Source organism: Gallus gallus, chromosome 7 (genome assembly GCF_016699485.2).
Source record: "Gallus gallus isolate bGalGal1 chromosome 7, bGalGal1.mat.broiler.GRCg7b, whole genome shotgun sequence".
NCBI lineage: Eukaryota > Metazoa > Chordata > Aves > Galliformes > Phasianidae > Gallus > Gallus gallus.
Window position 1 is genome coordinate 2,334,465 of NC_052538.1, and position 26,942 is coordinate 2,361,406.

At 39.7% G+C, this 26,942-nt stretch overlaps 1 protein-coding gene and 1 long non-coding RNA gene across 11 annotated transcripts in view; one reads left to right on the forward strand and one right to left on the reverse strand.

Moving 5' to 3' along the window:
- The window catches only part of NCKAP1 (NCK associated protein 1), a 64,688-nt gene that overhangs the window by 18,731 nt on the left and 19,015 nt on the right, over positions 1–26,942 (forward strand). For 3 of the 10 annotated variants that reach the window (XM_046943945.1, XM_040704130.2, XM_015289350.4), the window contains 16 exons: positions 6,482–6,592; positions 14,249–14,341; positions 14,506–14,562; positions 15,413–15,555; positions 15,637–15,727; positions 17,854–17,991; positions 18,655–18,703; positions 19,157–19,313; positions 19,924–19,980; positions 20,504–20,600; positions 20,780–20,886; positions 22,431–22,563; positions 24,400–24,481; positions 24,912–24,970; positions 25,767–25,912; positions 26,168–26,300. In XM_046943945.1, the coding sequence (XP_046799901.1) occupies positions 14,330–14,341; positions 14,506–14,562; positions 15,413–15,555; positions 15,637–15,727; positions 17,854–17,991; positions 18,655–18,703; positions 19,157–19,313; positions 19,924–19,980; positions 20,504–20,600; positions 20,780–20,886; positions 22,431–22,563; positions 24,400–24,481; positions 24,912–24,970; positions 25,767–25,912; positions 26,168–26,300 (1,461 nt within the window). In that variant the 5' untranslated portion in view covers positions 6,482–6,592; positions 14,249–14,329. Of the gene's footprint in view, positions 1–3,314; positions 4,971–5,335; positions 5,354–6,481; positions 6,593–14,248; positions 14,342–14,505; positions 14,563–15,412; positions 15,556–15,636; positions 15,728–17,853; positions 17,992–18,654; positions 18,704–19,156; positions 19,314–19,923; positions 19,981–20,503; positions 20,601–20,779; positions 20,887–22,430; positions 22,564–24,399; positions 24,482–24,911; positions 24,971–25,766; positions 25,913–26,167; positions 26,301–26,942 lie in introns of those variants that run through there. The other 7 variants (XM_046943944.1, XM_015289348.4, XM_040704131.2 and 4 more) reach the window with 5 other exon arrangements.
- The window catches only part of LOC124418124, a 106,521-nt gene continuing 79,790 nt past the window's right edge, over positions 212–26,942 (reverse strand). Inside the window, exon 6 of the long non-coding RNA XR_006939895.1 lies at positions 212–581. This is a non-coding gene — a long non-coding RNA (uncharacterized LOC124418124). The remainder of the gene's footprint in view (positions 582–26,942) is intronic.

Below are 26,942 nucleotides of genomic sequence, written 5' to 3' on the forward strand. Positions count from 1 at the left end.
CTCTTGCTAGAGGTCCCTGCCTACCTGAGGCCTTCCAAAGGTAAGCAGGATGAATGAAGAGAATGAAGCTTTTCCTTCATTCCTGTAGGTGTGGCTGCTACAGCCAAAGACTTTGCCACCCTGCTATTATCATGGTACTTTCTATCCCATTACAGCATTACAACAGCCTGGATGATGAATACAGTGTGCTTATTATATTTTGAGGGAAGAAACTGAGAAGAGCTGCAGAAATAATGAAGAATGTAATTAGAGTACAGTTTGAGCCTAACAGGTTGTAGGTGTGCCCTAACAAATCTTGTAGGTAGCTGAGCAAGCATGATTGTAAGTTAGTTTATGCGTATTGAAATGTGAAATAGAAAGTGAAGAGTAATGAGGGGACGAGTCTGCAGAAGATAGTTGGGGGAAGTTACAGTAAACTCGAGCCAACTAGGTTTAATTGCAAGAAATAAAGGCGGATTTCATAAAGGTGTGAGTAGGTACGTATAATGCATTGAGACTCACCTGAAAAATAGGTGTTTCAGCTCACTGTTGAAGAAGGACGTGGACAAAATGGGGGCAATCCAAAGAACAGTGCAAATGACCTAGGATGAAGAAAGATTGATCCATTAAACAATGAAGTCTTTTAAAAGTAGCTTGTTATGTTTAATACAAGTTTTCACATATTTTTAAACTACTGCAGGGAGAAGGGGAATAACTTGTCCAAGTCTTCTGGCCACAGAGAGCATGAAGTGGTGGACTAGGTTGCAGTAAGAAAAATACAGCTAAGATCTTAGAACTTGCTAGTGATAAAGATGATTAAATAACGGTAAAGATCATCTCAGGGTGCTTTTGAGTTTGGTCTACTGGAGGGCTGTGAGTAAGGATTTGACATATACCTCCCAAAAGCAAGAGAAATGCAGTTGGTCCTGCTTTGGACAGGGGAAGTAGGGTAGGCAAGTTCTCAAGGCCTACTTGTAGCATTGTTTCTTCAGATTTCACGTGAGTTTACACTTGATGTGTTGGATCTTTGAGTTTAAATAAAGTAGATACTGTGTGGTTCAGTGCACACTGATGAGCAAATAACACTGGAGTAGAATGGTTAAATTTTAGCCGTCAAAGTACTAAACTGTAATTTGTCCTTGTGTGGTTGGCTGATGCCAGCATATCATTTCATAGCTGTTAAAAGGGTTCATTCACAAAGATCATCTGGGACAAGCTTGTTTATTAGTGAACTCGAGCTTCTTCAAAACCTGAAGTGTGGCAAAGCGGCCATGGTAGGTTTCAACAGAAATAGTAGGGCAAATGGAGCGTGAACTGCTTCCTAAGGCACTCAGCTTTCAAAGCAGCTACTCGTTGATTATTCACCTCTCTGCTCTCTGTAATTTTACCTTTTTCAAAATCGGAGATTGTCAGTTGGTAATCTCATTAGTTTTAAATGCATGACGTAAATGAAAAAGAAATAGTGCACTGTATCCCACAGAAACGTAGAGTTAATGATGAGCTTGTCTCTTTGAATATTTCTTTGCCATTTATTATTTAGAGTAATTTTGCAGGATCTGCAGCCACAAACCAAGCATTTAAATTCAGATATATTTTAGAGAGAAGTCTTTAATGTCAGCATCAGGGAAGAAGAATGGTTTTTACTGCACGTGCCTTTCCAGTGTGTCAAGAAAATGTGCTGTAGTAAGCTGTAAATGATACAGGAGTTTTCCCTCTTTGTTAATACTAGAAATCTTAGCGTATTTCTTTTTATTAATGAAAGTTACTAGCACAGGGGATGACTTTTTAAAAATTACTTTTGTCATTGAAATTCCATCTATTTGCTTGTTACATTCAGTGTTTTTAATGCAGATTCATTCGTTAATGAAACTTGAAGGCAAGGTGATTCATTGGCTGTTTCAGTATATATTGTCACCAGTGAAACTGCTCAGCAGTATTTTATCTCAAGTGTGTACTAGCAGCAAAATCCTGAATAATAAAACCATGTTAAACTACTACAGTATGTGACTTATTTTATGACAGTGGTGTTGACGGTTTGAAGGATGAAAACAGAAGAACACCGATTCAAATGATAGCTCTCTTCTGGCTCTGTTTCTTTTTTCATCGGGCAATGGCCCTGCTCATCATTTGGAATAGATGGGGCTTAGAGCCAACAAGAAAGGTATACAAGCTGTTTCCATATTTCAGTAACGTAGAGCTACACCACATGACTGAAGTAGCGTTTTCCAGAGCTCTTGAGGATGCTGCAGGTGTGCAAAAGGCCACGGTGAAGTGCAGGTATTACAGATATGGGATTGTGCCATGCTACTGGCTTTTGGGAATGATTGCGCCTGCATGTAATTTATGTCATGTCACCTGGAGCCTATCCTGTTTAATGTATTAGTTGATGATTGGGACGAGGAGATTGGGTGCACCCTCAGTAAGTTTGCAGATGGCACCAAGCTGGGAGGAAGTGTTGATCTGCCTTACAGTGCGATCTGGACAGGCTGGATAGCTTGGCTGAGGATACTGGGATGAGGTTCAACAAGACCAAATGCCACGTCCTGCACTTTGACCACAACAACCCCAGGCAATGCTACAGGCTTGGGGCAGAGTGGCTGGAAGACTGTGTGGAGGAAATGGACCTGGAAGTATTGGTTGATGCTCGGTGAAATGTGAGCCAGCAGCGTGCCCAGGTGGCCACGAAGGCCAATGGCATCCTGGCTTTTATCAGAAATAGTGTTGCTAGCAGGAGCAGGGAGGTGATCATCCCTCTGTATTCAGCTCTGGTGAGGCTGCACCTTGGGTACTGCGTTCAGGTTTGGGCCCCTCACTACAAAAAAGCCATTAAGGCCCTGGAGTGTCTCCAAAGGGCAACGAAGCTGTGATGATCTGGAGCATAAATCTTCTGAGGAGTGGCTGAAGGAGCTGGGATTGTTTAGTTTGGAGAAGAGGAGGCTCACAGGGGACCTTATCGCTCCTTAAGACTGCCTGAAAGGAGGTTATGGTGAGGTGAGGTTTGCCCTCTTCTCCCATGTAACTACAGGTAGGTCCAGACGGAATGGCCTCAAGTTGCGCCAGGGGAGGTTCTGGTGGGATATTAGGAAACATTTCTTCCCTGAAAGAGCGGTAATGCACTGAACAGGCTGCTGGTGGTTGAGTCACCATCCCTGGAGGTGTTAAAGAACCGTTCAGATGTTGTATTAAGGGACGTGGTGTAGTGGGAAATACAGGTGGTAGGTGGATGGTTGGACTAGATGATCTCCGAGGTCTTTTCCAACCTTAATGATTCCGTAATTCTGTACGTGCACTAGTTTTGTCAGTGAACCTTTTTTCATCCTTGTGCTACCTCTTATATCCTCAGCTTGGAAGTGAAGTGTTAGGCTTTGATTTTTGCAGTGATAACTCTAGCTGTACTTTGGCAAAAGGTTTTTTTGGCACACCTCGTAACGTTGGTGTTCTGTGCTATAGGGACAATTGTACTGTAGTGTTTGGTGTTCTCTAGAGGCTGCTTAACCTTCAACGTAGATATTAAGCATGCTGTTGCTGGGTGCTTCCTTGTAGGTTGCTGCTTATGCGTTGCAGCCTAGAAAGTGAAGCCATGTAGTATTCATTGCTTTCAAAGTGACACTTGTACAGAGGAGTGCCGTTAGCTTCAAGTGAAGAGGAGTCTGAATTTTGTTTAATAATGTAGTTTCCTGAGGGAGGAAAATGCTGCTTTAGTTCAGAATATGTTGTATTGTAAAGCACCTGAAGAGTTTATGCAACTTGATCTATCTAGTCTGTTTTGACGACCTGTGCATGTGATGGCAAGGAAATACTCTGATTAATGACTGTTAGTTACAGAAATGTGCTTGTTCTTGCTAGGGTTTTAGGAGGGTGTTCTAAAGTACTGTGGAAGGAAATGGAGTCTAGCTTGATAGAAAGCCAGCATCCGAGTCCTTCCTAGTTGTATTTTTTAATTAGTGAAGTAGACTAGTCTCAGTGGTAATTCTGCATCGTCTTTTTCATCGCAACTGCTTGACAGCTGTTTAGTCATGTTCAAAAGAACTGGGAAGTGACTGCTGGGGAGATTGTTGTGGTATAATATGTTGGGCTGGAATCCCATAGCTTCAGAGGGCCGTATTCATGAATGCTGTGCTTGCAAGTCCATATTGATTCTGGAATTTTCAATGCTCACATATGCAGCCTTGAAATGTAGGCTTGTGTAGCTTAAGAGCTGAGATTTGGGGTTATGTGAGTAATGGTTTAAAGCTCTTAGCATGCTGAAGTTTTCTTCCCGCTCTTTGGATTAATCTCATGTAGTTTATTAGGAGGCAGAATTACAGGCGTGTATGTGTAATGTTAGCAAATAAGCAGTGGGAAGGAACGGAGCTGCCTCTTGCACTCTTGGATGTCTGCAGGGATTTGCCTCTTAGGCTGCGAATAACATTTGTCATTGCTGGGAACCAAGTTCGTGAAGCCCAGCGAGGATGTTTGTGTTTGTGTTTTCAGAGGTCTGTTTCCATGTGAAGAAGCTGCATGCAAGGGCCTGGTTAGAATGTAACTTCTAGTAAAGTAAACCTTCATTTTATAGGAGGAAAACCATCTGGTGCTAGGAAGCAATGAAAAATAGCATATGTGGAAGTAATTTTTGAAGTCGGGCTGAAAAACTTACAATTTTTACTTCAGAAATGGAGCGAAGACTTCGGAGTGTGTGTGGAACAGACCTTTTGTGGCACGTGTTGTCTGTAAGCTCTTGTAAAGCACCGAAGCAACCATTTTCATACCTCATCAATGGCGTGGGTGTTGCTGAGCTGATTGCGGTTATCGATTCCTCGTGGAATGCTATGGATGTAACATTTGGATAAGTTTTAGTACGTGTTGTGGAAAAATGAGCAAATGTAAGAGTGTAGCTATGGGAGTGGTACGTTACCATGCGTTCTGATGGTGTGCTGCAGGCAGGAGTTGTAGAAACTCACAATAATGACTTTTGTTTTGTTTTTTTTTCTTGGCTACCGTTTCTTTTTCAGGTATGTAAAACTTCACTGAGTTTCTCTCCTGTTTTTCCCCTGTAGATGCATGTGATGTTGAACTCCTTTTTTTTCCTTCCTTCCCGAACTTACGTTTGAAATTACTATTAGAAGTTACGTGTTTCAGCTTATACTCGAACTGTGCGCAATAGTAAAGCCCTATTAAGTACATGTAAACCTTCTTTGTGAGTATCAGAATAATCGCTATCCACTAGAAAGTGTGCTGTCTGCAGTAACAGATGGCCATAATGTTCTGTTGGATGTAGGTAATAGTGTATTAGCTCACTTAAATGTAACGTGTTGCGGAATTTGAGTGATTTGTTTATATGTAATTTTTCTCTCTTTCTATTGCAATGCTTTCCCAGCAAGGACAAGTTTGGAAGGTTTGCAAAGCTTTTCACCTTCCCTTTGCCCGCTTGCCCGCTTTCAGAACCGGTCTCATACTCCATGACTTCTGTCTCTACGGTCTGCAACTCAGCCATAGAATCGATGTGGAAGAGTTTAAACGAGCTGTCATTCAAGTTCACGATGTTGCGTAGAAATGCGTAGCATGTAATTCAGTTTTGCATGAGACACGAAAATCCCTCCGAGGACTATAAGGCTAAATACGTACTTGAGAGAAAATACAATTTGAGCTCAAATTGTTGCATTAAGAATGCTTGCTGCCTTTAGTATGTCTCTCCCAGCTAAACTGTGTAGCATGGCTCGTTAGAGTAGTTGGGAATAAATAGCGTGTCCAACAGCATGCTCTGCAGCTGGCTAAAGTAGCTGAGTCGCTCCTCCAACCTGGGCTTCTGAGATGTCTGTGTAGGCTATTCGAGAGGCTTCCACTGAGCTGTGGCTTCTGTTCAAATGGAAATTTAATCAAGTTTCTTCATTGCTGCTTTTAAAGCACAGCTTATGCTACTGCAGGAGTAAAGGAAAATGAGCAAAACGTGAGTTGCTAATTTAAAGAAATAGGGCGTTTTAGGCAAGTATTGGTGTTTTTATTGGGGGGTGGAAAGCTCTCTTGCAGTTCACAATCTAAAGAACAGTTAAATGCAGATTGGTGGTGGGGCTTCTTTAGTTTTGTTTCACCGAGGGTAGTCCTCCATAGATGATGACATGATTGAATTTTCTAACAGTTTATTAACTCCAGATGAATACAACACTACCTCAAACCAGGAATAGCAGTAAAAAGAAAACCTTTTTTTTCCCCTTCTTTTAGGATTGAGTTGTTTTTTCCCTCACTGCTGTTCTGCACTAACTGCTTTGATACTTCCATGCATCTTTTTCAGTAGAAGAGCATCTCTGTACTGTTTCCCATTGCATACTTCAGCTGTGACAGTCCCTGCACTTTGCCTCTCATTATCACCTGCTCACTTAAAAAAAAAAAAACAGTAAAAAAGTAATAACCAACAAACCAAAACAAAAAAAATCTTTCTAGTTTGTCTTCAGATTTGCAACTGTCGCTTAATTTGACGTGGTTGATTATTTTTTTTTACTACATTTTGTATTGTATTTTTTTATAGGCATGTGGAGACCCCAAAGCCAAACCATCCTATCTTATTGACAAAAACCTGGAATCTGCAGTCAAATTCATAGTCAGGAAGTTTCCAGCGGTAGAAACACGCAACAACAATGTAAGTAACTAAATGACTGTATATATACCATGTTCTTCAATGCCCTTTGACACATGCTGCTCAGTTCTGTGAGGTTTTGTCAGTTACGCAAAGCTCCTGATGCTGACAGCCATCATTGAAATACAGTTGTTGATTCAAATGTATGACAAGATCCTACAGGAAGAGCTAACTCCAAAGTTAGACTATTACAGCTCGCTGTAATTCTTTGTTGTTGTTAGTGTAGCTTACTTTGCAGTTTTCTTTTTGCTTATTCTTTATCCAGTTTCTAAGAGCCGTTAGTGGGAAATAGTCCTAGACAAAAATCTAAATTTGCATGCTGCCTTCCTTTGATAGCAGAAATTGTTGGTGAGTGGAAGATGGAAGCTGTGTAACTTCTGGCTTCTTGTGCTGAGGTCTGACAAGCAGATCAGTAAAAGGCAGCTGACTGAGAAATGGGGTAATGTGTTTGTACCTCATGGGTGCTCCTGCCTGCGGTAGCAGTCTGCACGGAAATAAGGGATGGATGTGTAGGAGAACCTTGCACAGCACAAAACACAGATCCTGAAGAAATATAATTATTATCTTTTTAGATGCGTTAACATCAGTCGTGATTGCTGAGTATGACATTGTAGCCTTTGATTAGATTGCAGGTGTTCTTTGGCGGGTAATGCACATGAAGTTTCTCTGTTTCAGTTTGAAAGTCAAGGGAAAGATTTTTTTTTTCTTTTTATCTACTTATATTTCTTTCAAAAGGTGGAATGCAGAGGTAGGTGATGGGGTTTGCATGTTCCCTGCATGCAGTTAATTGCATGTGTGCTTGAGAGGTTTAGGCTTGCTTTAAGCAGTCTGGTTTTTGCAGAGTGGTAGCGATAGCAGCAGTGGGAGTAGTGAGTTTGTTTTTTAAACCTCTGTAATTCCCGTGTAACGTCCTCAGTAATGCCACCAACAATTTAAAATGCAACCCCCCCCCCCCCCCCCCCCCCCCCCCAGAAGCTCTCCTTTATGGTAGAAACTATTTCACTTACAATCTGAACGGTGTGCTTTCTCACTTTAGAATTTACACACTTCGTACTGTTTGATATTGCTTATTTTTGTATTGAATATGATAGTGCTAGTGACAGATAGGGCAAATCTTTATCAAATTAACATTAAAAAGTAATTTTTTCTTTTCCTAAATGTTTGGTGAACTCTTCTTTGTTCTCCCAACTTCTGTGGCAAGTATGCAAGAGCGTAACTAATGATGGATATGTATGGATTTGGTACTGTGAAGTTTATGGAAATTGATCAAAGCTCATTTGAGATATTTTGACAATCCCATTTTCTAAAATAGGACACGCTCAGATGTTCCATTGTTGCCTTTTGTTTGTTTACCACGAGGCGGCCACGGCCGTGTCTAAGGAAAGCAATGCTATTGGGGCAGGTTATGAAAAGCCTGCATTATATAGAAGCACAGTTTAAGCTATGGATTTTGACTTCCAGCAGTAGGCGTCCATGGTCACAGCAAACAGCAGTTTGTTGCTCTTAAAAGATTTCTTTTATGGTGTGGTATCTTTCAAAATAAACCTTTATTCGTTATCAATGCCTCAGGGGACAAAAGTCATGTCATATTGCAGAGAGAGTTCAAGTTCAATGTGACATAAACTTCTGTTCATAAACCTTAGCTTTGGAAAGGCATAAGTATCGAGGCCAAGTCAGGAAGACCCTGATCCCCTACTCACTGTTCCTTTATCTTCTTTCTCCCATTGCCCAACAGTGCTCACCATAAGTTAAAAATGAGTTCCTTCAGCAGGGAAACAAGATGAGAGGTGGGGAAGGGCAAGAAGCTTACTGGAACAAGGAAACAGCAGTTGATAAAATGCTATTGAGGATAATTACAGGGGAAGCATGTGAGATGTCATAACTTGTGTCGTCGTGATGAAAACTGGAGGGCAGCCTTATAGGACTGTTTTTGGATTTTGTCTGTTCAGCTGCAGCAATTGCATTGCTTAGCATTGTGCATCTACACAGTATTACCTATTGATGTGTCAGTAGGTGATGTTGCCAAGTAAATAAGCACACGTTCAGTTAGAGAATCATTAGTGCTAGTATTTTTGATCATTTTTCTTGTACTGATTCTTAGCTGTTAGATGGGTTTCCCACGTACCATCACTTGCAATGCTGTGTATGAAAGGTGAACAACCCACTTTACTGAAGAATAGGATTGGTCTCTGTGGTAGTCGAACGGGTGCCTGATCTTAAAGTATGTTTTAATTCTGTTGAAACAAGCGATTCCGTGATGTTTACTACAGAGAGCCTTAGATTTTCTTTGACTAAAACCACGGCTGCTGATTGTGATCCTTCTCTGACACGCTGTCACTCTACGTTCATGTCCAGCAACTGCTGACTCTCAGTACTGCAGCAAGAGGGAAGGATGATGAGCAGTTCAAACAAAAATGAAGTACCCGATGAATCCTTGCTGACCAGGCTGAAAAACTGAATGGAGTAGTCTGTCTTCCAAAAGATAGATTATAGATAACGCAGGACCTCATCAGTTCATAACTCACTCTCCTTTTATCAGAGGGCAGTCCCAGTAGCCTTACATTTGCCCTTTCTTCTCCGGTCACCATCTAGAGCCATATAACTTTGAAAATGAGTAGTGTGAAGACTGAGCTCTTCAATTGCCTGTTAATGATGTTGGCTAGCAAGGTAGCACTGCTTAATAGCATGTGAAATATGCGACTATGTGAACAGTCATCTGATGCAGTAGGACCTAAAAATTACTCTTTTCTTAGCCAGGGCTCACATTTAATTACTTTGTAAAGACAGAATAAAATACTTCCCACTGGGGAGCTGGAGATGGAGGGAGAGATGATGTACATTTTCTGTACGCTGTGGGTAGGATGTGAAAATCCACTGCCTGCATAGGTAAAATTCTGTTTTATGTAATAGAGCTAGCTCGCTTTCTGCTTTCCAAACCAGCACGTATGGGAAGTAGTGAGAATTTCTACATTCCTTCTTGAACATATGTTCTTCTACTCAGATTGTTCCTGAGCATTTTTCCTGTAGAAAAACTTCCTGTATTTTGAAATGTCTTCTGGCGGTGCTGCGACTTAGTCATTGCTTAACAGCAAGCAGGCTGATGAAAGCTTACTCACAAGTGTGTAAGTATGTTTGGTGGGGAAAGTGTCCATGCTTCCCAGCTACCGTTTATCTGGATTTGTCAGTAGCTACATTCTGCTTACTGTTCTTACCTCCTCTTTAGGTTGATCTCAGATTCTTGAGATACTCTCTTTAGAGCTATTTGCCTGTTTTAACTCCAACTGCAATCTGCTGGTTTGTGTCAGAGGGGACTGGAAATGAGATCAGATGAGAGCAGAGTGCAAGTGGTGAGACCGTTTCCAGTCTCCCTGGATTAGGGTCTGTACACGTGAATTATCCCACTCTAAAATTCATTTACTGTTCTTCAGGGGTGTTGCTTTCTCCCTTTAGGTGGCAGTATGTATGTCTGGGCTGCTTGCTCTCCCTTTCGTGGTTTCAGTTCAGAGTGGTTGGGCTGCATAGAAAATGAGCTGAGTGTGGGTTGGGTGCTGGGGGGCACACATTGGCTGGACCTCCTTGGCTGAAGCATGCTTTTAGGAAGTATTTTTTGTATTGTATGTTATTTAAATATGGGCTTTATAAGCAACCTTGATTTTGATTTGTGGTAGATGCTTCCAATTACATCTTTTTGAAAACACTTAAAAGAGCATGATTTTAAGTACTTAAAATTACTCCTTTCAGCTCTTTCCAGCACAGTGCCACAAAGCAAGCGGAGTTGGTCGGTTTGCTTTTAATGAAACTCAGTATTGCCACTTGCACAGTGCTGGTGGATACAGTCTAGAAATTCTCCTGGATGAAAAACGACTTCAGGGTCTCAACTGTGCTGTCTTACCTATTATTAATACTTCTTCACTAAAAATGATCATTTACTTTCCAGGGAATGGTGTGGTATTAAAATCTGTGGCAGCTGTTATTTAAGAGTCAGGTAACTTAATCCTCCTAGCCAGTAAACTTGAGAATAAATGTCCCCCTGGTGAGCCAGGTCTCTTGCCTGGAGACTTGATTTTTCAGACACCTTATTGCTTAAGCAATAAAAGCAACTCCCTGTATGCTGCCACAAAGCTACCTGGCTTCCTGGCCAGGAAGATGAAAACCTTTCTGGGTCAGAGGATGCCGTGCCCTTCTTGCATGGATGTTTGTTCAGCTCCCATGCTGCCCAAAGAACCTACAGTGCAGTAGACACTGCAGATGAGCTTTGCTTCCCAGAGCTCCCCAAGGCAGTCATCTGGCTTGCAGGAGATGCCCTGCATGAATAAAGCAATCTGAGCAACAACCAGTCTCCATTAAACTCTTCACTAGCTGTTGTTTTGAATAATATTTGAGAATAGGGTGCCATGATAACACTTTTTCAGAAGAAACTACACCTTTTCTGCAGCAGCTGTCTTTTTGTCTGTATTTTTACAAGGAATTATTCAAGAGTGGAACTGCTCTGCCGATGCCACGCTCTGATAAAATCATATCTACTGTTTTCATTTCGTATGCTGTGGTACTTCTGATGTCTTCAGTTCTGAAGAGCCTGGCCATTGAGAAGCACAAGCCCAGCACACTGTCATTAGTACCTAAGCAGTATCTTAGTTATGTGGTGATGGTGATAGAGATGGCATCTCAAAATGGTTACGCATCTTGAATGAAGTTTCTTCCCAGTGTCAGGCTGTAAATGTTAAGTATGCAGGCAGATGGACTTTTTTTTTTTGCCCCAAACATTTTTGCCTGTACAGCAGCATGGTAGAGAACTTTACTCCATAAATGGTTGCTACGGTGACGTCAAGACCAGTGACCAAGGCTTGGGTGATACAGTAACGTGTAATGAGATAAGTGTAGGAATTAATGCAGAAATTCATGTAAAATTGAGGGAATGGGGAAACGTGGTGAAGGCTGGAAGATCAGGTTCCCTTACAGCCGTTTTTACTTGTCTCCTGTTTTTCTTGCATATTCATATTCCCTGCTGTCAGTAAAATGCCCGCATCTCTGTTGTTACTCTGATCGCTGAGCATTCATAGAAGCTTTAAATGATGCTGGCTTGTGAGTGCTGATTTGATTCCTGTTTCTCTTAAGATACATTCTCTGTGAATGTAATCAATTGTTTCAAGATCTAGGGGTGTAATATGAAGAAGGAAACACACAAAAACTTGGTAAAGGTCAGTTTCTCTCTTGCAGATAATGTGCTTAACAAATTGCTGGTTTATTAATGCTTTCATATATGTGATTTTTTTCTATTCTTGCTCTTCATACATCTTAAATCTGATTAACCTTATTCAACAATGTCACTGACATCTTTGCTGGTATGTTTTGTTCTTCAAGTTCTTGAAGAATAAATAAAACTCTTCTGTCTGAGCAGTCAGTAAGGCGCTGTTAGCTGCAGTGAAAGCAATCTCACGGTGATAGTTCTATTTCAGCTTATCCTTCTTTAAAATTACTGCTGAGTATTGGAAGCAGAAGTGTTTGCTGCTAAGTGAGAATTACAGCTGAGGAAAACAGCCTCAAATCAAATACAAGGCGATATGGCACCTAATGCATCTAAACAGCTGTTTGGAAATTGGTAATGGAAGACTTTGTTGCAGTGGGTGTGGTAAGAGCTACACCCACATTCCTAAGCAATAAAAACACAAATAAACATCCCAGACCCTGCATGATGTAAACTGCTTTTAAATATCACTGTTCAGTCTGTGCTGTGTGAGTAGAACTTCTTGCACCGTGCTTTGTTAACAGTGATCCCAGTTGGTGGGGTGAAAATCCAGGTGAAACAATATACCAAGAAAACATTCCTCCCTTGTAAAGTCTCTTTGTTCAAGTAATGATGATCATGGTGCTTTAAGAGTACCTTAGTGGCTTTTACGTATTTCTGTGAAGATAACTAGGAAAGTGACTGCATAGGTTGATCTGAAAGTAGTGTCTCCTATTTATTTCCAGGGCACAATAACACTATTGGATAGAGCAAAACAGAATAGAATAGGAGTATGTACATTCAGGGCCTCTCTATAGTTGACAGTGTGCAGCAGTGATGCGTTAATATGTGGTAGAGTGCAAGTAATGCTTCTGTAGATATTTTTCTGTAATTAACATCTTCCTGGGATTTCTGGAAAGCAGAGTTTCCAGCACCATCTCCTGTTTATCATGCCTCCCCACACTGTGGCCCTGAAGCATGAAGTGCAGACTCAGATGTAGGTATTGCATACAGAATGCCCTATAGCCGTGGCAGTCTCACCTTAGCTTTGCCCCTTGCTTAGCCCGGGTTGGGATTGCAGCAGAGAGGAGACATTAAGGCATGTGTGCACTTGTGGTGACAGTGCTTTCTTCCTCTCCTATAGTCTGTCACAGAAGATTCATGAAATGGCTCTTCACACTTTTTCAGTTACATAGGAGTAAACCCTGCTTTTGCTTGGTATTTTAAATACAGTTCACTTGCAGTAAGTATTTTAAGCATCCAGGCTGAAGGCTGAACCCAAATACGTTAGGCAGTGAGCTTTCATGCTGTAACAGCAGCGGGCTGGCAGCCCTGAGTGTACCAGGTGCTCTTTCCTCTGCACACGGTGGTTCTGATGCTCCGTTCTCTGAGTGTTGGGCAGCTGGAGAGTAAGGTGTGCACTGGGAGAGCTTCATTGGCACTGATGGTCAGGGTGGAGCTCATCAACTGTAAGTCTCACGGACACCTAGAGGGCAATCTTTCATACTCAGTGTCATGAGGCTGCTTTAATTCACGTGTTGAGACAGTAATTAGTAACTGAATGTTGGAGGTTAAGTATTTGGATCCTTGTAGCGCTTTGAGGCTCTGATATATAGCTTTTGAACAGCTGTCCCATTTGTTCTAACAGCTGCATCTTCTGTTTTCAGTTGTAATCTTTTAAGGGAGCTGTCGGACTCTTCGGGACAAAGTTGAAGAATATGGAAATTAAATGAGATTTCTTTGTTTAAAAGATAAATCAATCCATGTGGACTGTTTTATGCCTTTCTATTCACATTTGCCTCTTCCATTTTATCCACCAGTGTCTACTGCTAGTGTTTTGCTTCTTTTGTGTTTCTTTATTTTGTTGCTTTTGTTTGAATGTATTATTGTGTTATTATGGAACTGGTCAAAGAACCGTTACTGTATTTTATGTTTGTATCTACATTTTATTTTGCATGCTTAACGTGGCTTTGCCTGGATATTCTTTTTGGTAAGTTCAGAATTCAAAAGCATAATGTTTTCCTGTAGTAAAATTTGTAACCTGCCACCTTCTTTTCTCCCACCTCGAGTAATGTCGTTGTTTTTTTTGTCATACTGATTCGTGCTCATGTACTGTTCTGCTCTTGCTAATAATGCACATGATAACACTACTTTCCTAACTACCCATTTTTATCTCTAGTAGAGCCAAACAATAAGATTTTGGTACTAATGTGTACTAATTTGGTTTTTATCCCCAAAGTGTAGTTAGCAGCTATTAAATGATCTGCTCTGAGAACTTTGTGTGCCTTTAAGATACGCACAGAGCCTCAGTCTTAGAAAACTATGTTAAAACTTCCTTTTATGACCTGGTGGTTAATCTGCGCCTTACAGGTAGTATTTCTCAGCTATCTTCTCAAGCTCTCGGAACAGTGAACGTGTTTCTGTTCTTCTTTTAGCAACAGCTTGCTCAGCTACAGAAAGAGAAGTCAGAGATTTTGAAGAACCTGGCGTTGTACTACTTCACGTTTGTTGATGTTATGGAATTTAAGGTAAGGTACAGCATGTGAGATTTGTCTTCTATTTGTAAATGAGGATAGTTGAATTCATAGATCTGCTTCGTTTGTTTAAACCAGCATAATCTCAGGCACTAAGCGTAGAAAAGTGATTGACTTAAATTTCTTTAACACTATTCCTTGTTTTTTTTTCCCCAAAGGACCATGTTTGCGAGCTGCTGAACACTATTGATGTTTGCCAAGTCTTCTTTGATATTGTAAGTTTCTGGGTTAAACTGTCAAAAGCCAAGTTTTTGTTGGCTTTTAAGTTCTGCATAGTGAATTAGAAAGATTCATTTATGCTAGCCCAAGAAACGTGACCCCTCTAGTTACAGATGGGAGAGAAATACATGTGTTAGGATGTTTGTATCTCTAACTTTTGTAAGTAGTGTGATATCAGAACATACACCCTTTGGAACAGGCTAATTATGGGCTATAGTTAACAGCGAAAGCATTTTTTGTTTGAGAGCATCAAAGCCTGGAGGAATATTACTGTTGTCCCATCAATATGTGTGGGATGTGGGAGGTCTTCACTTCTTTTGGCTAAAGCAAGAACAAAAGTATCTGAAAGTGTTACATTTTAAATAAGATCTATCTCCTGGTTTCATCTTTATTTATAGTATACAGTGTCACCTTGTTAGTTTTAGGCATTCTTAACTTTGGTCAATTTTCCTACCTAATGGTTGTGGCAGGTGAGTGGGGTATCTGCTTGCTTATTGAGCCTTATTAAGATCTTATTAAGAGCCTTATTAAATCTAGTTTGGAGACTGGGCACTTGTTGGCTGTTTGTAACATCCAAGAAAAGCTTTCTTGTCTGCCAGCTGCAACACTTGAGCCTGAACGGCTTTGTTTGTGTGACTGCTTTCACAAATAAAAGTGTTTCTGGGGATTTGGATGAATAAATTAACATCATACAAAGTCTATATACAGGCAGGGCAAAGACACTGATCAACACAGTCAGTTGTGTTTTAAAAATGTCAAAAATGGGTGGCAATAAGAGGAAAAAGCTATATGCTTGTTTCTGAAGGTTTTAGAATGAAGTTTGTTGGTTTTGTTTTTTACCTCTAGACTGTAAACTTTGATTTGACGAAGAACTACCTGGACTTGATTATAACCTACACTACACTAATGATACTGCTGTCTCGAATTGAAGAAAGGAAGGCTATCATTGGATTGTATAACTATGCTCATGAAATGACACATGGAGCGAGGTAGGAATCTCTTGTGTAGGAAATGTGTTTTTGAAAAAGTCATAATTACACCCCAGTGAATTCTGTTGTTTTTTTTTCAAGTGACAGAGAATATCCACGCCTTGGCCAGATGATTGTGGATTATGAAAACCCTTTAAAGAAAATGATGGAGGAATTTGTACCCCACAGTAAAGTATGTAACCACTTTTCACAGAGACACAGCAACCTTATTTGAGAGAAGCAGAGATCAAAAAGAAAGTATGCAAGAGCTTTTGTCAAGGCTCTTAGGTACAGATTTTACAGGAGGTATTATTTACAATGGATGGTTGGGGCTGGAGATTGATGTCCCAGTAAATGAAAATACAGACGTGCAGGAATGCTATAATGCTTTGGTAAGGTTCCAGCTTATTCAGCGAAGAGTAAAAATTGCTTAAAAATTGGGTACAGCTGATTCTGTGTTCTGTTTTGATTTGTAGCTTGAAGTGAAGGAGATCTCTAAGAAACAAGTTTTCTTTGGATTTCCCATCCTAGCTGAATGTTTCTTTGTTTTGTAACCCGAGGGTTTTGCTTTGGGATTTCCTTAAATCTGGCATCCTGGAGAGCAGCTGATCACTGCTGCCTCTTTAATAACATCTCTTCTGTGCAAAGCTGGCATTGTGCACCTTGCTCAGTTGACTTAACTGAGTTAAATGAGCCTGGGGCCTCTTTTGTGCTTCCTTAAATTTTGTATTCTCACAAATGTGGTGTGCACCAGTTCTGTGATAATTTATCTAGGCTGCATTTACCTAGGGGAAAGTGAAGCCTTGGGACAATCAACATGTGCCCTGTTTTTCTCTTTCCATGTGTCTCCTAAGCTTACTGCTCTGACAAAGGAAACCAGATTTGTCTGTTGTGATCAGTGCTGACCAAACAGCAATGGCTGTTGTTTATATAGGTGTTATTTTCTGGGTGCTTTCAAATTGTTTGCCTAACAACTCATTTTGAATTTTTTTTTTGCAAGATTTTAAGTTACGTTCTAAGTAATTGCCTGAAGTTTTTACGTTGTTTTTTGCTTGGTGCTTTGAAATCCAGGTGCTGGTTGTATTTTCCTTCTCTCCACCTCTTGAGATTTTATTTCTATCCTTATCTTTTGAAGATGGTCACTAGAAGTTGAAAGTTTTCCAACTATTTTTCTAAGTAGTATTCTTGAGTAGTTTTTGAGTACTACTTGTTTGTCTAAATGATCAGTAATCTCACCTTTGTTATGGTTTCCTGTGCATGACTCCTGTCTCATTAAGAGACATTGCTAAGGATGTGACTTGCAGTTAACCTTTTCTTGTACACATTCTGGTGCTTCACTTTTCTGTACCATCTTTGTTTTTGCATTTGTGTTTAATAATGGACCAGTCTTTTCCCGTGGAATGCTTGGAAAGCCATTTGCCAGTCCAATTTCTGTTCTTCTTCTGATTCTCTGCCAGAGGTATAAATTGGAGTCAAGGATCCCTTGGGGCTGCTACTGCACAGATACGTACTTAAGTTAAACTGTCATGGAACTACACATTTAAGTTGTTCTTCCATCTTCCCACAACTTTGCAGTAGTCCTGACAGTTGTTTAGCCCTTTAAATTAGCTTCAGCTGAGAACTTTTTTCTTTTTTGCCTGAGTGAACTTCTGTGCTGCTTAATGCTTTATCCTGGCTCCCTGAGGGCTCATGGAAGCACCAGTATTGGTGCAGAAGACCAGGAAAAGGCACGTGGGACCAGAATTATTTGGATATGCTTAATCTGTTATAAAGATGTTCCTGTAATATCTGCTCAAAATAATTGTAATCTGCTAGCAAAGAGCGGGGGACCTAATAAAATCAAGTGGCAGAGAAGGGAATAACACAATTGGTGAGATGCTTGAATAAATAGTGGACGGCTTTTAGTTGTCGCAGATTTATTATCCCTCTACTGCTTTCTTCTGCGTCTTCTAATTCTGAACTGAGAATTTTCAAACTCCATTTACACAGACAATAAAAACCTGCTTCTCTTCATCTTTCCCCTCAGCCTCGAATAGTCTATCTGTGAAATGAATTAGGCTCAGTGGCTTTAAACTCGTGTTAAATTTCAGAACTATTTCATTGAAATAAATTGGTGATTATTGGTAATAACCCTGAGAAAACAGCGCTAATGAAATAATATTTAGTTGCTCTTGTGCTTGAGTTATGGAAGTTTTTGAACTTCAGGTCTAGTACGTAGCTGTTAGCATAAATTTTGATTTCTAATCACTTTGTGAATTAAGACTCTTGTGCTGATGCATTTCCATAGCTTCTAAGCAGTTTTGTTTGGCTCTTCTTCAGTCCCTTTCGGATGCTCTGATTTCACTCCAGATGGTCTATCCTCGAAGAAATCTCTCAGCTGACCAGTGGAGAAACGCACAACTACTGAGCCTCATCAGTGCACCTAGTACAATGCTTAACCCTGCACAGTCTGACACGGTACGGCCTTTGAATTGGTTATATATGATAAAGTTAAGCAAGGTTTTCTGTAAAATAACATAGGGATGATTTGTTTTCTATTTGGTAACCTTTGCAAGGCTTCTAATCAGGGAGATGAATAGGTTAGTTGGGAAAGTTGCATCCTTTTGTAGATGGAAATGCTTCTGTTGAATTAGCCCATGCCTTTATTTCTAAAACGTGATCTTCAGAAGATGAAGGGAAGTGATGTTACTGCTACAGTGCAGAGCGAAGGAATCCTGTGGGCTCTCAGATGGCTTGGGGCCAACAGACTGAAAATCAGAACCGATGCATTCTTTACATTGTTTACTGTTTCCCATTTTTGTCTCAGTTGGGGCAGGAATAGTCATGTTTTGGGGGGAAAAAAATCAAGCAGTAGTGACGGTGTGATTGGTATGCATCAGAAGCTTCTTGATCTTAATTGCATTGTCAGTATTTATATTTTTTCAAGGTATTGGCACGTACTGCAAGCTCATTTAATGTTCCTTCTCCTAGTTTCTAAAGCAGTGATTTGTTTAGTAATCAGAAGCAATCTTCCGTAGTTCATCAGCATTTAAGATGTTTTCATCCCTTTTTCTAAAACGTACTTCTTGTGTAAAATCTTTGTATACAAACAGTTTGCTGCATATGACTGTTTTTCAACAGATGCCATGTGAATACCTCTCTCTGGATGCAATGGAAAAATGGATTATTTGTGAGTAAAATCTTCTGAAATAGCTCATGGTCGTATTTAAAAAAGAGAAGAACTTACATTTAAGAGGCAGTTTGTGTTTCTGTACTGTACAAAAGATTCTAGAGAGCTTGATTTAATCTTAATTGTATGGCTCATATGTTCTATATAGTGAAGCTAGGATCAGCTTATGCTGGAATGTTGATTGCCATGAGTTTAGTCTGGACATTCACTAAACATTGAGGATTTAGTAATTCACGTTAAAATAGTAAAACTGAGTGTTTTGTTAGAAAAATGTAAGAATTCCTCTACTGCAGTGAATTGTGGAGTATTTTCATGCGTATATATATGTTTTCCATTAAAGAGTTTGTCAGTAAACCAACTGTCCACTTTAAGAGAAAATGCCTATCATCTCCCTGTTCTCTGACTGTTTTTTTGCATCTTGTTTATGACACACGTTGACATGAACTTCTGCAGTTGGATTTATTTTGTGCCATGGAGTCCTAAATAGTGATGCGACAGCTTTGAACCTTTGGAAACTTGCACTTCAAAGCAGCTCCTGCTTGGCTCTCTTTAGAGATGAAGTATTCCATATTCACAAAGCTGCAGAAGACTTATTTGTAAACATACGAGGGTAAGTTTTCATTCTCCTTTTCTTCTTTCCTGTATTGAAAGTGTATCATTTCTTTAGGGACTAGTCTGACAACATCAATTCTACTTCATATGAGCTCCACTTAGAGGTAATCAATTAAAAAACAAACAAACAAAAATTCTTGGTAGTTACGCATTAAAGAAACAGTCACAAGAGCCTGTTTCATAACTGTTGTGTTCTTTGGTTTGGTTCTGTTTTTATTCTTAATTGTGAAAATTTCTTGTCAATTGGTCTGTGAAATGGCAAGCATTTAAGATTAGTGCCCATGAATCTAGGGAAGAGAAACCATGTCATGAGTGCAGTGCGCTTGAAAGGTTGCAAGCATTTGTCGCTATTATTTGCAATACATCATGCAAAAACTCAGGCAGAAGTGGAGTCCTCTAGCAGAGAACAGCAGGAGCACTTCAGTAGAGTGTTTTTTGGCTTGAGTATTGAGTTGAAGTGTTTAGATCTGGACTTGGAATGAAGGCTTACCTCAGCTTTCTGCTGTACCCTGCTTGCTTTGGATTTGCAGTTCCTTGCAAGTCCCAATTCTTGCTAGTTTGTGCTGCTGATTCTTTCTTACCATCTTGGGTTGTTCTTTTCCTTACAGCTACAACAAGCGTATTAATGACATCAGAGAGTGTAAAGAAGCTGCTGTTTCACATGCGTAAGTGTCTTAAAGAATTTTCTGGGGGATATTAGTGTTGGATTTTCTTCTCAGTGAAGTTACAAAGGCTGCATAAACAGGACTTGTCAAATCCCAACTTAATTGTGCATTTTCAAGGGAGACCATATGTTGACTTTTTTGGATTTGCTTAATAGTATGCCGTTATCAATTGAATTTATCAAGTCTTACGTTATTTGTCAGATTGTCAGAGCATTTAGTTTAGGTATTCTCTAGTTTGTTTCTGTCTAGTTACCTAACGTGAATGCAGATGGAATAGAAATGTCTCAGTGGAGTCAAATGCAAATCACAGGCTGGGGCAGAGGACTTTGTTTTTTAAATTTTACATTACTTCAGGAATATGCAGCGTGGATGATGGAGGTGCTTATTGCAAATGAATCATGTCCTCTGAAATATTGAAATGTTGAAGTCGATGTGATAAGAGGTGGGCCTTAAATGTCTGGAATGAGTCAAGTGCCTGTCATTTGCATGCTGGATGATGTTTTGGTTTGTTCTTTCAACGCAGCGGTTCGATGCACAGAGAGAGGCGCAAGTTTTTACGTTCTGCACTCAAAGAACTGGCGACAGTCCTGTCTGATCAGCCAGGCCTGCTGGGCCCCAAGGTAATCACTGGCCTGGTTTCGTCTTGCGCTGTAGTTTGTTCATTGGTAATATCGTGTCATCTGAGGGAGGCAAAACCTGCTTAGGTTTTAAGATTCTTTCGTTTTAGAGACTGGTTGTCTTAGCGTGCATGAAGTGTCCGACTGTTGTATAAACCTGACGAATAATTTTTCTTTTTCAGGCACTTTTTGTATTTATGGCATTATCCTTTGCTCGTGATGAAATCATTTGGCTGCTTCGTCATGCAGATAACATGCCAAAGAAGAGTGCAGATGACTTCATAGATAAGTATGTTGACAATTTTTAGTGTGATAGCTTTAATATTTGCAAGAACTTGATGGAGGAAATACATTTGAAGGCAAGGGAATATCAGAGAACGATAAGTTGGTAGGAGAACTGGGACTATTTTGTGACAGTGCTTATCTTCTCATCAAAACAGAAAAGCGGAGGTATTTATTGTGTTAGAAACTGCTGCACCAATTCATTTTATGCAGAAGATTTATTTGTAAAGGAAAATTATTTTGTGGTTCATTTTATGCATTTTTTTTTCCTTGAAGAAAGGAGGGGGGAAAAAAGCTTGTATGGCATTACTGACTCTATCAAACAAATTAATGAAGGGGAAAACAAACTGTCCCAGAGATTGATTTGTGGAATGTCTCCTTTATCGTAGCAGAGCTGTCGTATAAATCAGATGAGGTTCGTTAGTATAATATACGAGATAAGAGGGCACAGCAGTTTGATCTTGGGAATAAAATCTGAAAGCATATCCACTTGACAGGTGACAATCAAAGGTATTTGTAGAGCTGAAAGAGGAAAGCCTTGGGTTTTCTTCTCTGAACTATGTGGCGGTGATGGCGGTACTGCAGATAAATGAGATACCTTTCTAAAATGTTTGCAGGAATATTTTTGTCTACCTCTTCTGAGCAACAGTAAAGGTGGCTTTTATTGTCATTTCCCAGGTCATATACCTGGACTGAAGTTTGAGTGGTCAGCTGTGATTACAGTTACTCAGTTTGATTCAGACATAACTCACTGTTGTCATATCTCATTTTCATGTCATGTGCCATAACCCTGGGTTGAAAAATTTAATTCTAACTCAATGTATTCTTGGGCTTCTCAAGGCTGACTTCTTAGTCTTGTTTAAATAGGTAAATGTGAGCAGAGCTGGTCCATCAAAAGAAAATGCACATTGGATAAGTTTGTCAAGCCATCTGATTGTTTCTCACGGAGTATTGGGCTTAGTCCAAGAAACTATCAGGCTAATAATTGGGAGAGCATTTTAAACTTGCAGTTTTAGCCAGGAGTCGCAGGTGTTAGAACATTGATAGTGTTACTCATAGAAAATTGCTCAGTGTTAACTATTTTTAGTTGACTCATGTCTACACGAGGAATGACGTGCAGTATCTTCTGTGCAGTGCTTTCAGCAGAGGAGGACATCTTACCGTCTTGTAAAGTCCTGGGTTTTTAGAATAAAGCTCTTCTGACTTGAGCTGACATAAGCAGTTATTACAGTTCTGTTTTTCAGATTTAACCACTTAAACTTTTTTCTTTTTAATTGACCATTACAAAAGGGCTTCTTCAGAAAGAAATGGGTAGTTACAGGAACCTTTGAGGATTACTGTGAGGGGGATCCTGTTAATTTATTTCCAAGCAAAAATTTCTTATGAAAATATTATATAATGTGAGATATTTTAATACAAAAATTACCTGTAAATAATAGGCTTAAAAGCAAGGTTTAGGAGGAAATCCCCACGGGAAGCATTGCACTGGTAGAAGTCTTGAACTTTTTTCATACTTCGTATTTGTAAGCTTTCCCTTGTCTTTTTGCACAGGCACATAGCTGAGCTAATATTCTACATGGAGGAGCTCAGAGCACATGTGCGAAAATACGGACCTGTGATGCAGAGATACTACGTACAGTATCTGTCTGGCTTTGATGCAGTGGTCCTAAATGAACTTGTTCAGGTATGGCAAGACCATGGTTTGGGTCCTGGGTTTTTCGTCCCAAATGTCTTCATGAAACATTTTGGTTTTGTGGTTTTTCATAAATGTCATGGAATAAGGCAAAGTATCTGAGCTTACTGCTTAATTCTAGGATTTAGGGTTGTGCCTTTGTTTGCTGTATGAATACTGAAATGTTATTAAGCACTGTTCTATTTAGAGACCATTGTGCTTCCTTTCTCCTCAAGGAGCAAGCTGTAATTTATTTTAATATTAAACCGTAGGGCTGGGCAAGAATTTCTTTAAAGGCTTCTCCTGGAGGCCTGAGGTTCCTTTTAACGTTTTCAGGAATGCCCGTGCCTTATTATTGTGCAAGATAGAGTTTTGCTCTGCTGCTTTGGAGTGGGAGAAAGCTCATTGTGCTTGCAACAGTGTCAAGCTGATCTTGCTTGCTCTGATTCTTTTATGTACAATGTTTCTTCTTTGAAGTCTTTTGAGAGCAGCAGGGCTGCCTAAATAACACCCTTAATGCTGTTAAATGCTTCTACTTTCTGACACGATGGAGAAAATATGGCCTGTGTCACTTAACAAATGGTGGCAAGTGAAACAGAGAAACAAGAATCCCCTGGTATCCTTTTGTAAGATACTCTATAAATGGATGGCTTCTCTTGTTCAGCATCAGTGTATTGAAGAAGTAATTTAAATATTTGAGGTCAGTGTTGTGTCATTCCAGTAAAGTGTTACCAGTCTGCATTCACCTTTGCTCCCAGAAAAAAATTGGACAACTGAGGTAGCTTGACATGCTTAAACCTAAATCTGAAGTCACGTATTTGTAGGTGTCACCAGGGACTGGTTTTACTGTGGTCTCCTTCCTTACCTTTCTCATCACTGCAAGTGAATGAGAGCTTTTGAGCTGCCTAGGGATTCATGTGGTATCACTTAGCCCTGCACTGTCAAAACTCTTATTCTTGTCAGGGCTAACAAATAACTGTCAGGATTTCGGAACTGCTTTGATTAGATTTCTGAGCGACCACGAGGTGGAGCCCAAATTTAGTGAACGCAGGAGCTACTCAAACTGGAGAAGCTTCTGTTGAATATTAAGCTTTTTTGTTGTTTTCAGAAGTAACTTTCATACTTGTAGTATATCAGTGACCAGAAGGTGGAACTTGTCTCTTCTGCCGTTCATTTTAACAAACTATTCAAACGGTGTCTCTATCAGTTTATATTACTGTTGTTTACACTGTTAAATGTAACTGAATCCTTGGTTTTAATTATGTGAACCTTATATTCAACAGAAATAGGATCATAACAATTGCTGAAACTGCTTCTTCATGAACTGTTCCATTTTGTAGGATTTCTAAACTTGATAGACTATGTTTTAGGTACTGTAAGTCACCCAAGTCGATGTTAGTAGAACTCTATTGATGGATGGTTCTGTGGGAAGCGCAGAGATTCTGATTTGGGCTCTGTTATATTCTGTATTGGCCAGTTTTTCTGTGCAGACAGATCAGATGCCTGTAGAGGTCTGAAAAATGTTTGGTGTCTCTCGTCTAACACAAAAATGGCCTATGTCCGTTTTGTAAATGACAGCAGGCTGAAGATGTGTGGGTATGTTTACTGACAGGTTTTTCTGTTCTGTGGCTAAGTTGGTTTGGAAGCAACGTTTTGTGGGTATTACTATGAAGCAATGAACTGAAAAACAGAACTTGTTATTTCTCACTGTTTAAAACTCTGTTGATTGTTACCTTTTGTAAAGTATGTAGAACATATTTTCAGATTACAGATGATGATTTGTGATAAATTTTGACAATCTTTTATAAATGAGGTTTGAAATAATAATAGTGACAACAATTCTTTCAGAATCTTTCGGTGTGCCCAGAGGATGAATCAATCATCATGTCCTCTTTTGTAAACACTATGACTTCGCTAAGTGTGAAGCAGGGTAAGTCTATTCCCATGAACGCGGGGGAAGATGGTAACCAAATGAACTGTTCGTCTGGAAAGCTCCATGGCTTTCTGTTTTGTGCAGTCAGTAGTAGCAGATAAACGGCGTCAATCAACTGATTTCCTTGTTCCTTTTCCATTATGGTATCTGCTTCCTGCTCTGTGTCCCTTGTCCTGGGCAGGTCTGTGCAGATAAGGCTTCTGAAAAACGCTATTTGAAGAACACTAGCTTTAATTTAGAAAGGATATTGTACATATTCTTATCTAAATATTTCAGTTTCTGTTAGCATGGTTGTGCTGGCTTGAAATTATTAGGTAAAAGAGGTTCAATACACTCGTAATTCTTAACTGATTTAGTGTTTCTGAATTGCTGTAGTTATTTCCCTCGAGTTTTTATGTTCTGTATTTTTCCTTCATTTTTCTTTCAGTTGAGGATGGAGAGGTATTTGACTTCAGAGGAATGAGATTAGATTGGTTTAGATTGCAGGTAAGACTTTGTATGTCTGCATGGCATTTAACTTAAAGCACATTTTGGTTTCAAGTTATTACTCTCTTAGTGCTCCTGCAAGTAGATGACAGGCTACGTAAGGATATTCTTCACAATTTAAAATCAAAGATAACTTGCTGTGTTTTGCTGTATCTTTGTTTTTACCTTTGCATCACATACTTTTTGCAAATAGTTCTTAGGAGAATTTGTAAGTTTGGAAATGGAATGTATTGAGGATGAGTAGTTTGTTGGCAGCTGTGCACTGTGCGGGGTATGATTCAGCCTGCCCGGCTAAGAGCAGGTAGAGACTGCTCAGTGAGAAAATGTTCAGTGAGATCACTTCTGTGTGCTGAGGTTACACTGACTTCGGTTGACGTAGTAAAAGGGGGAGTACTGTTTAGATAAATTATCTATCTCAATATTATATAGACATGATATTTTTATATATTAGAAATACACTTTCTTCTTCTTGTGTACGAAAACTTGCATAGGGGCAGGTTCTCTAAACTTGATTCTGCTGGTGTGCATACGTGTTCTGTCAGTGCTTTCCTGCCTCAGTTCATCTGTGCCTTGCTGTCATTCTCAAGATGTTTGGTGACTTTGCTGAAAGGCAATTTGCTTTCCTTAAAGTACAGTAGAAGGATAAAATGGTCTGTGTAAAGTCTTTAAAAACACTTGTTCTATGCATAGTGTGATTGGTGCTTAACCTTCATGTTAAGCAGTAGCAATGAAATTTGCAAAAAAAAAAAAAAAAAAAAGCAGCAGTAGGTTTATTGTCTTTATTGTTTGTTTCCAGGCCTACACCAGTGTCTCTAAAGCTTCTCTTGGACTGGCAGACCACAGGGAGCTAGGCAAAATGATGAACACAATCATCTTCCACACAAAAATGGTAGATTCTTTGGTGGAGATGTTGGTTGAAACCTCAGATCTTTCTATATTTTGGTAAGTTACAAACCTGAGCGTAGATTTTTGTTAATTATTGTTTGGTTTGTTCTTGCAAGTTTAACTTCAGTGGGAGAATCAAATGAAATTCTGGTTACCTGTTGTTGAATGTCTTTGAAAACATGATGCACTTTTTGATATCACGTATGTTATAATGACATACCTGGCATTAACAGCACATTTGATTTGCGTAAGTAGACTTCATTTACAGCAGAGTTCTGCATGTATTCCATTAAATTGTCTGTTTCTGATCAGTTTTTATAGTCGTGCTTTTGAGAAGATGTTTCAGCAGTGTTTGGAGCTTCCCTCTCAATCAAGATATTCAATTGCATTCCCACTGCTTTGCACTCATTTTATGAGTTGCACCCACGAACTGTGCCCAGAAGAGGTAATTTTTCAATACGTTGTCTTGTAGTGGCTTAAAGTAGAAAGTGCTGGTGCTCAGGACTGCAAGGTATTTGTTGTAGCAGCGTAGGAGTAGAGGAAGAAGAGAGGTAAAAAGGGGAAGTAAGGGAAGTTCAGCACTTTACTGTGCTCAGAATTGTTTTCTGAAGTATGATTATTTTTGCTTTAAAGAGAGATTGAGTTAAAGTACAAAGGTGAAATTACTTGCTTGGGTGCTGATATGTGCTGTATGCCTGATAAAATTTGTAACCAGTAGTTTTTCTTCCATAGTTTGTAAACTCATAGTTTAAAAAGTGTAATAGCAAGTTGGGGATTCTTCGTGGCTTCTTATACTGTTTTCCTTACTAAGTCTTTAAAAATGTATTCCTAAGTGGTACACAGTATAATGTGAGCATTCATTTTGCTATATTTGCTATATAGGCAACTATGACAGAGCTTCCAGGAAAGCTTCCCTTCAGGACAGGAGATGTCTTTCAGAACCATTCTAGTACCAGCTAGGAATTGGTGGCCCAAGTCCACTCTGTGCTTGTTGCTGTGAAATCAGCTGGAGCAAGCAGGTTTTGCCACAGCCAATGGAACTGTTATTTCAGTATATGAATTGTATCACTTGGTCGCCATTATAGTT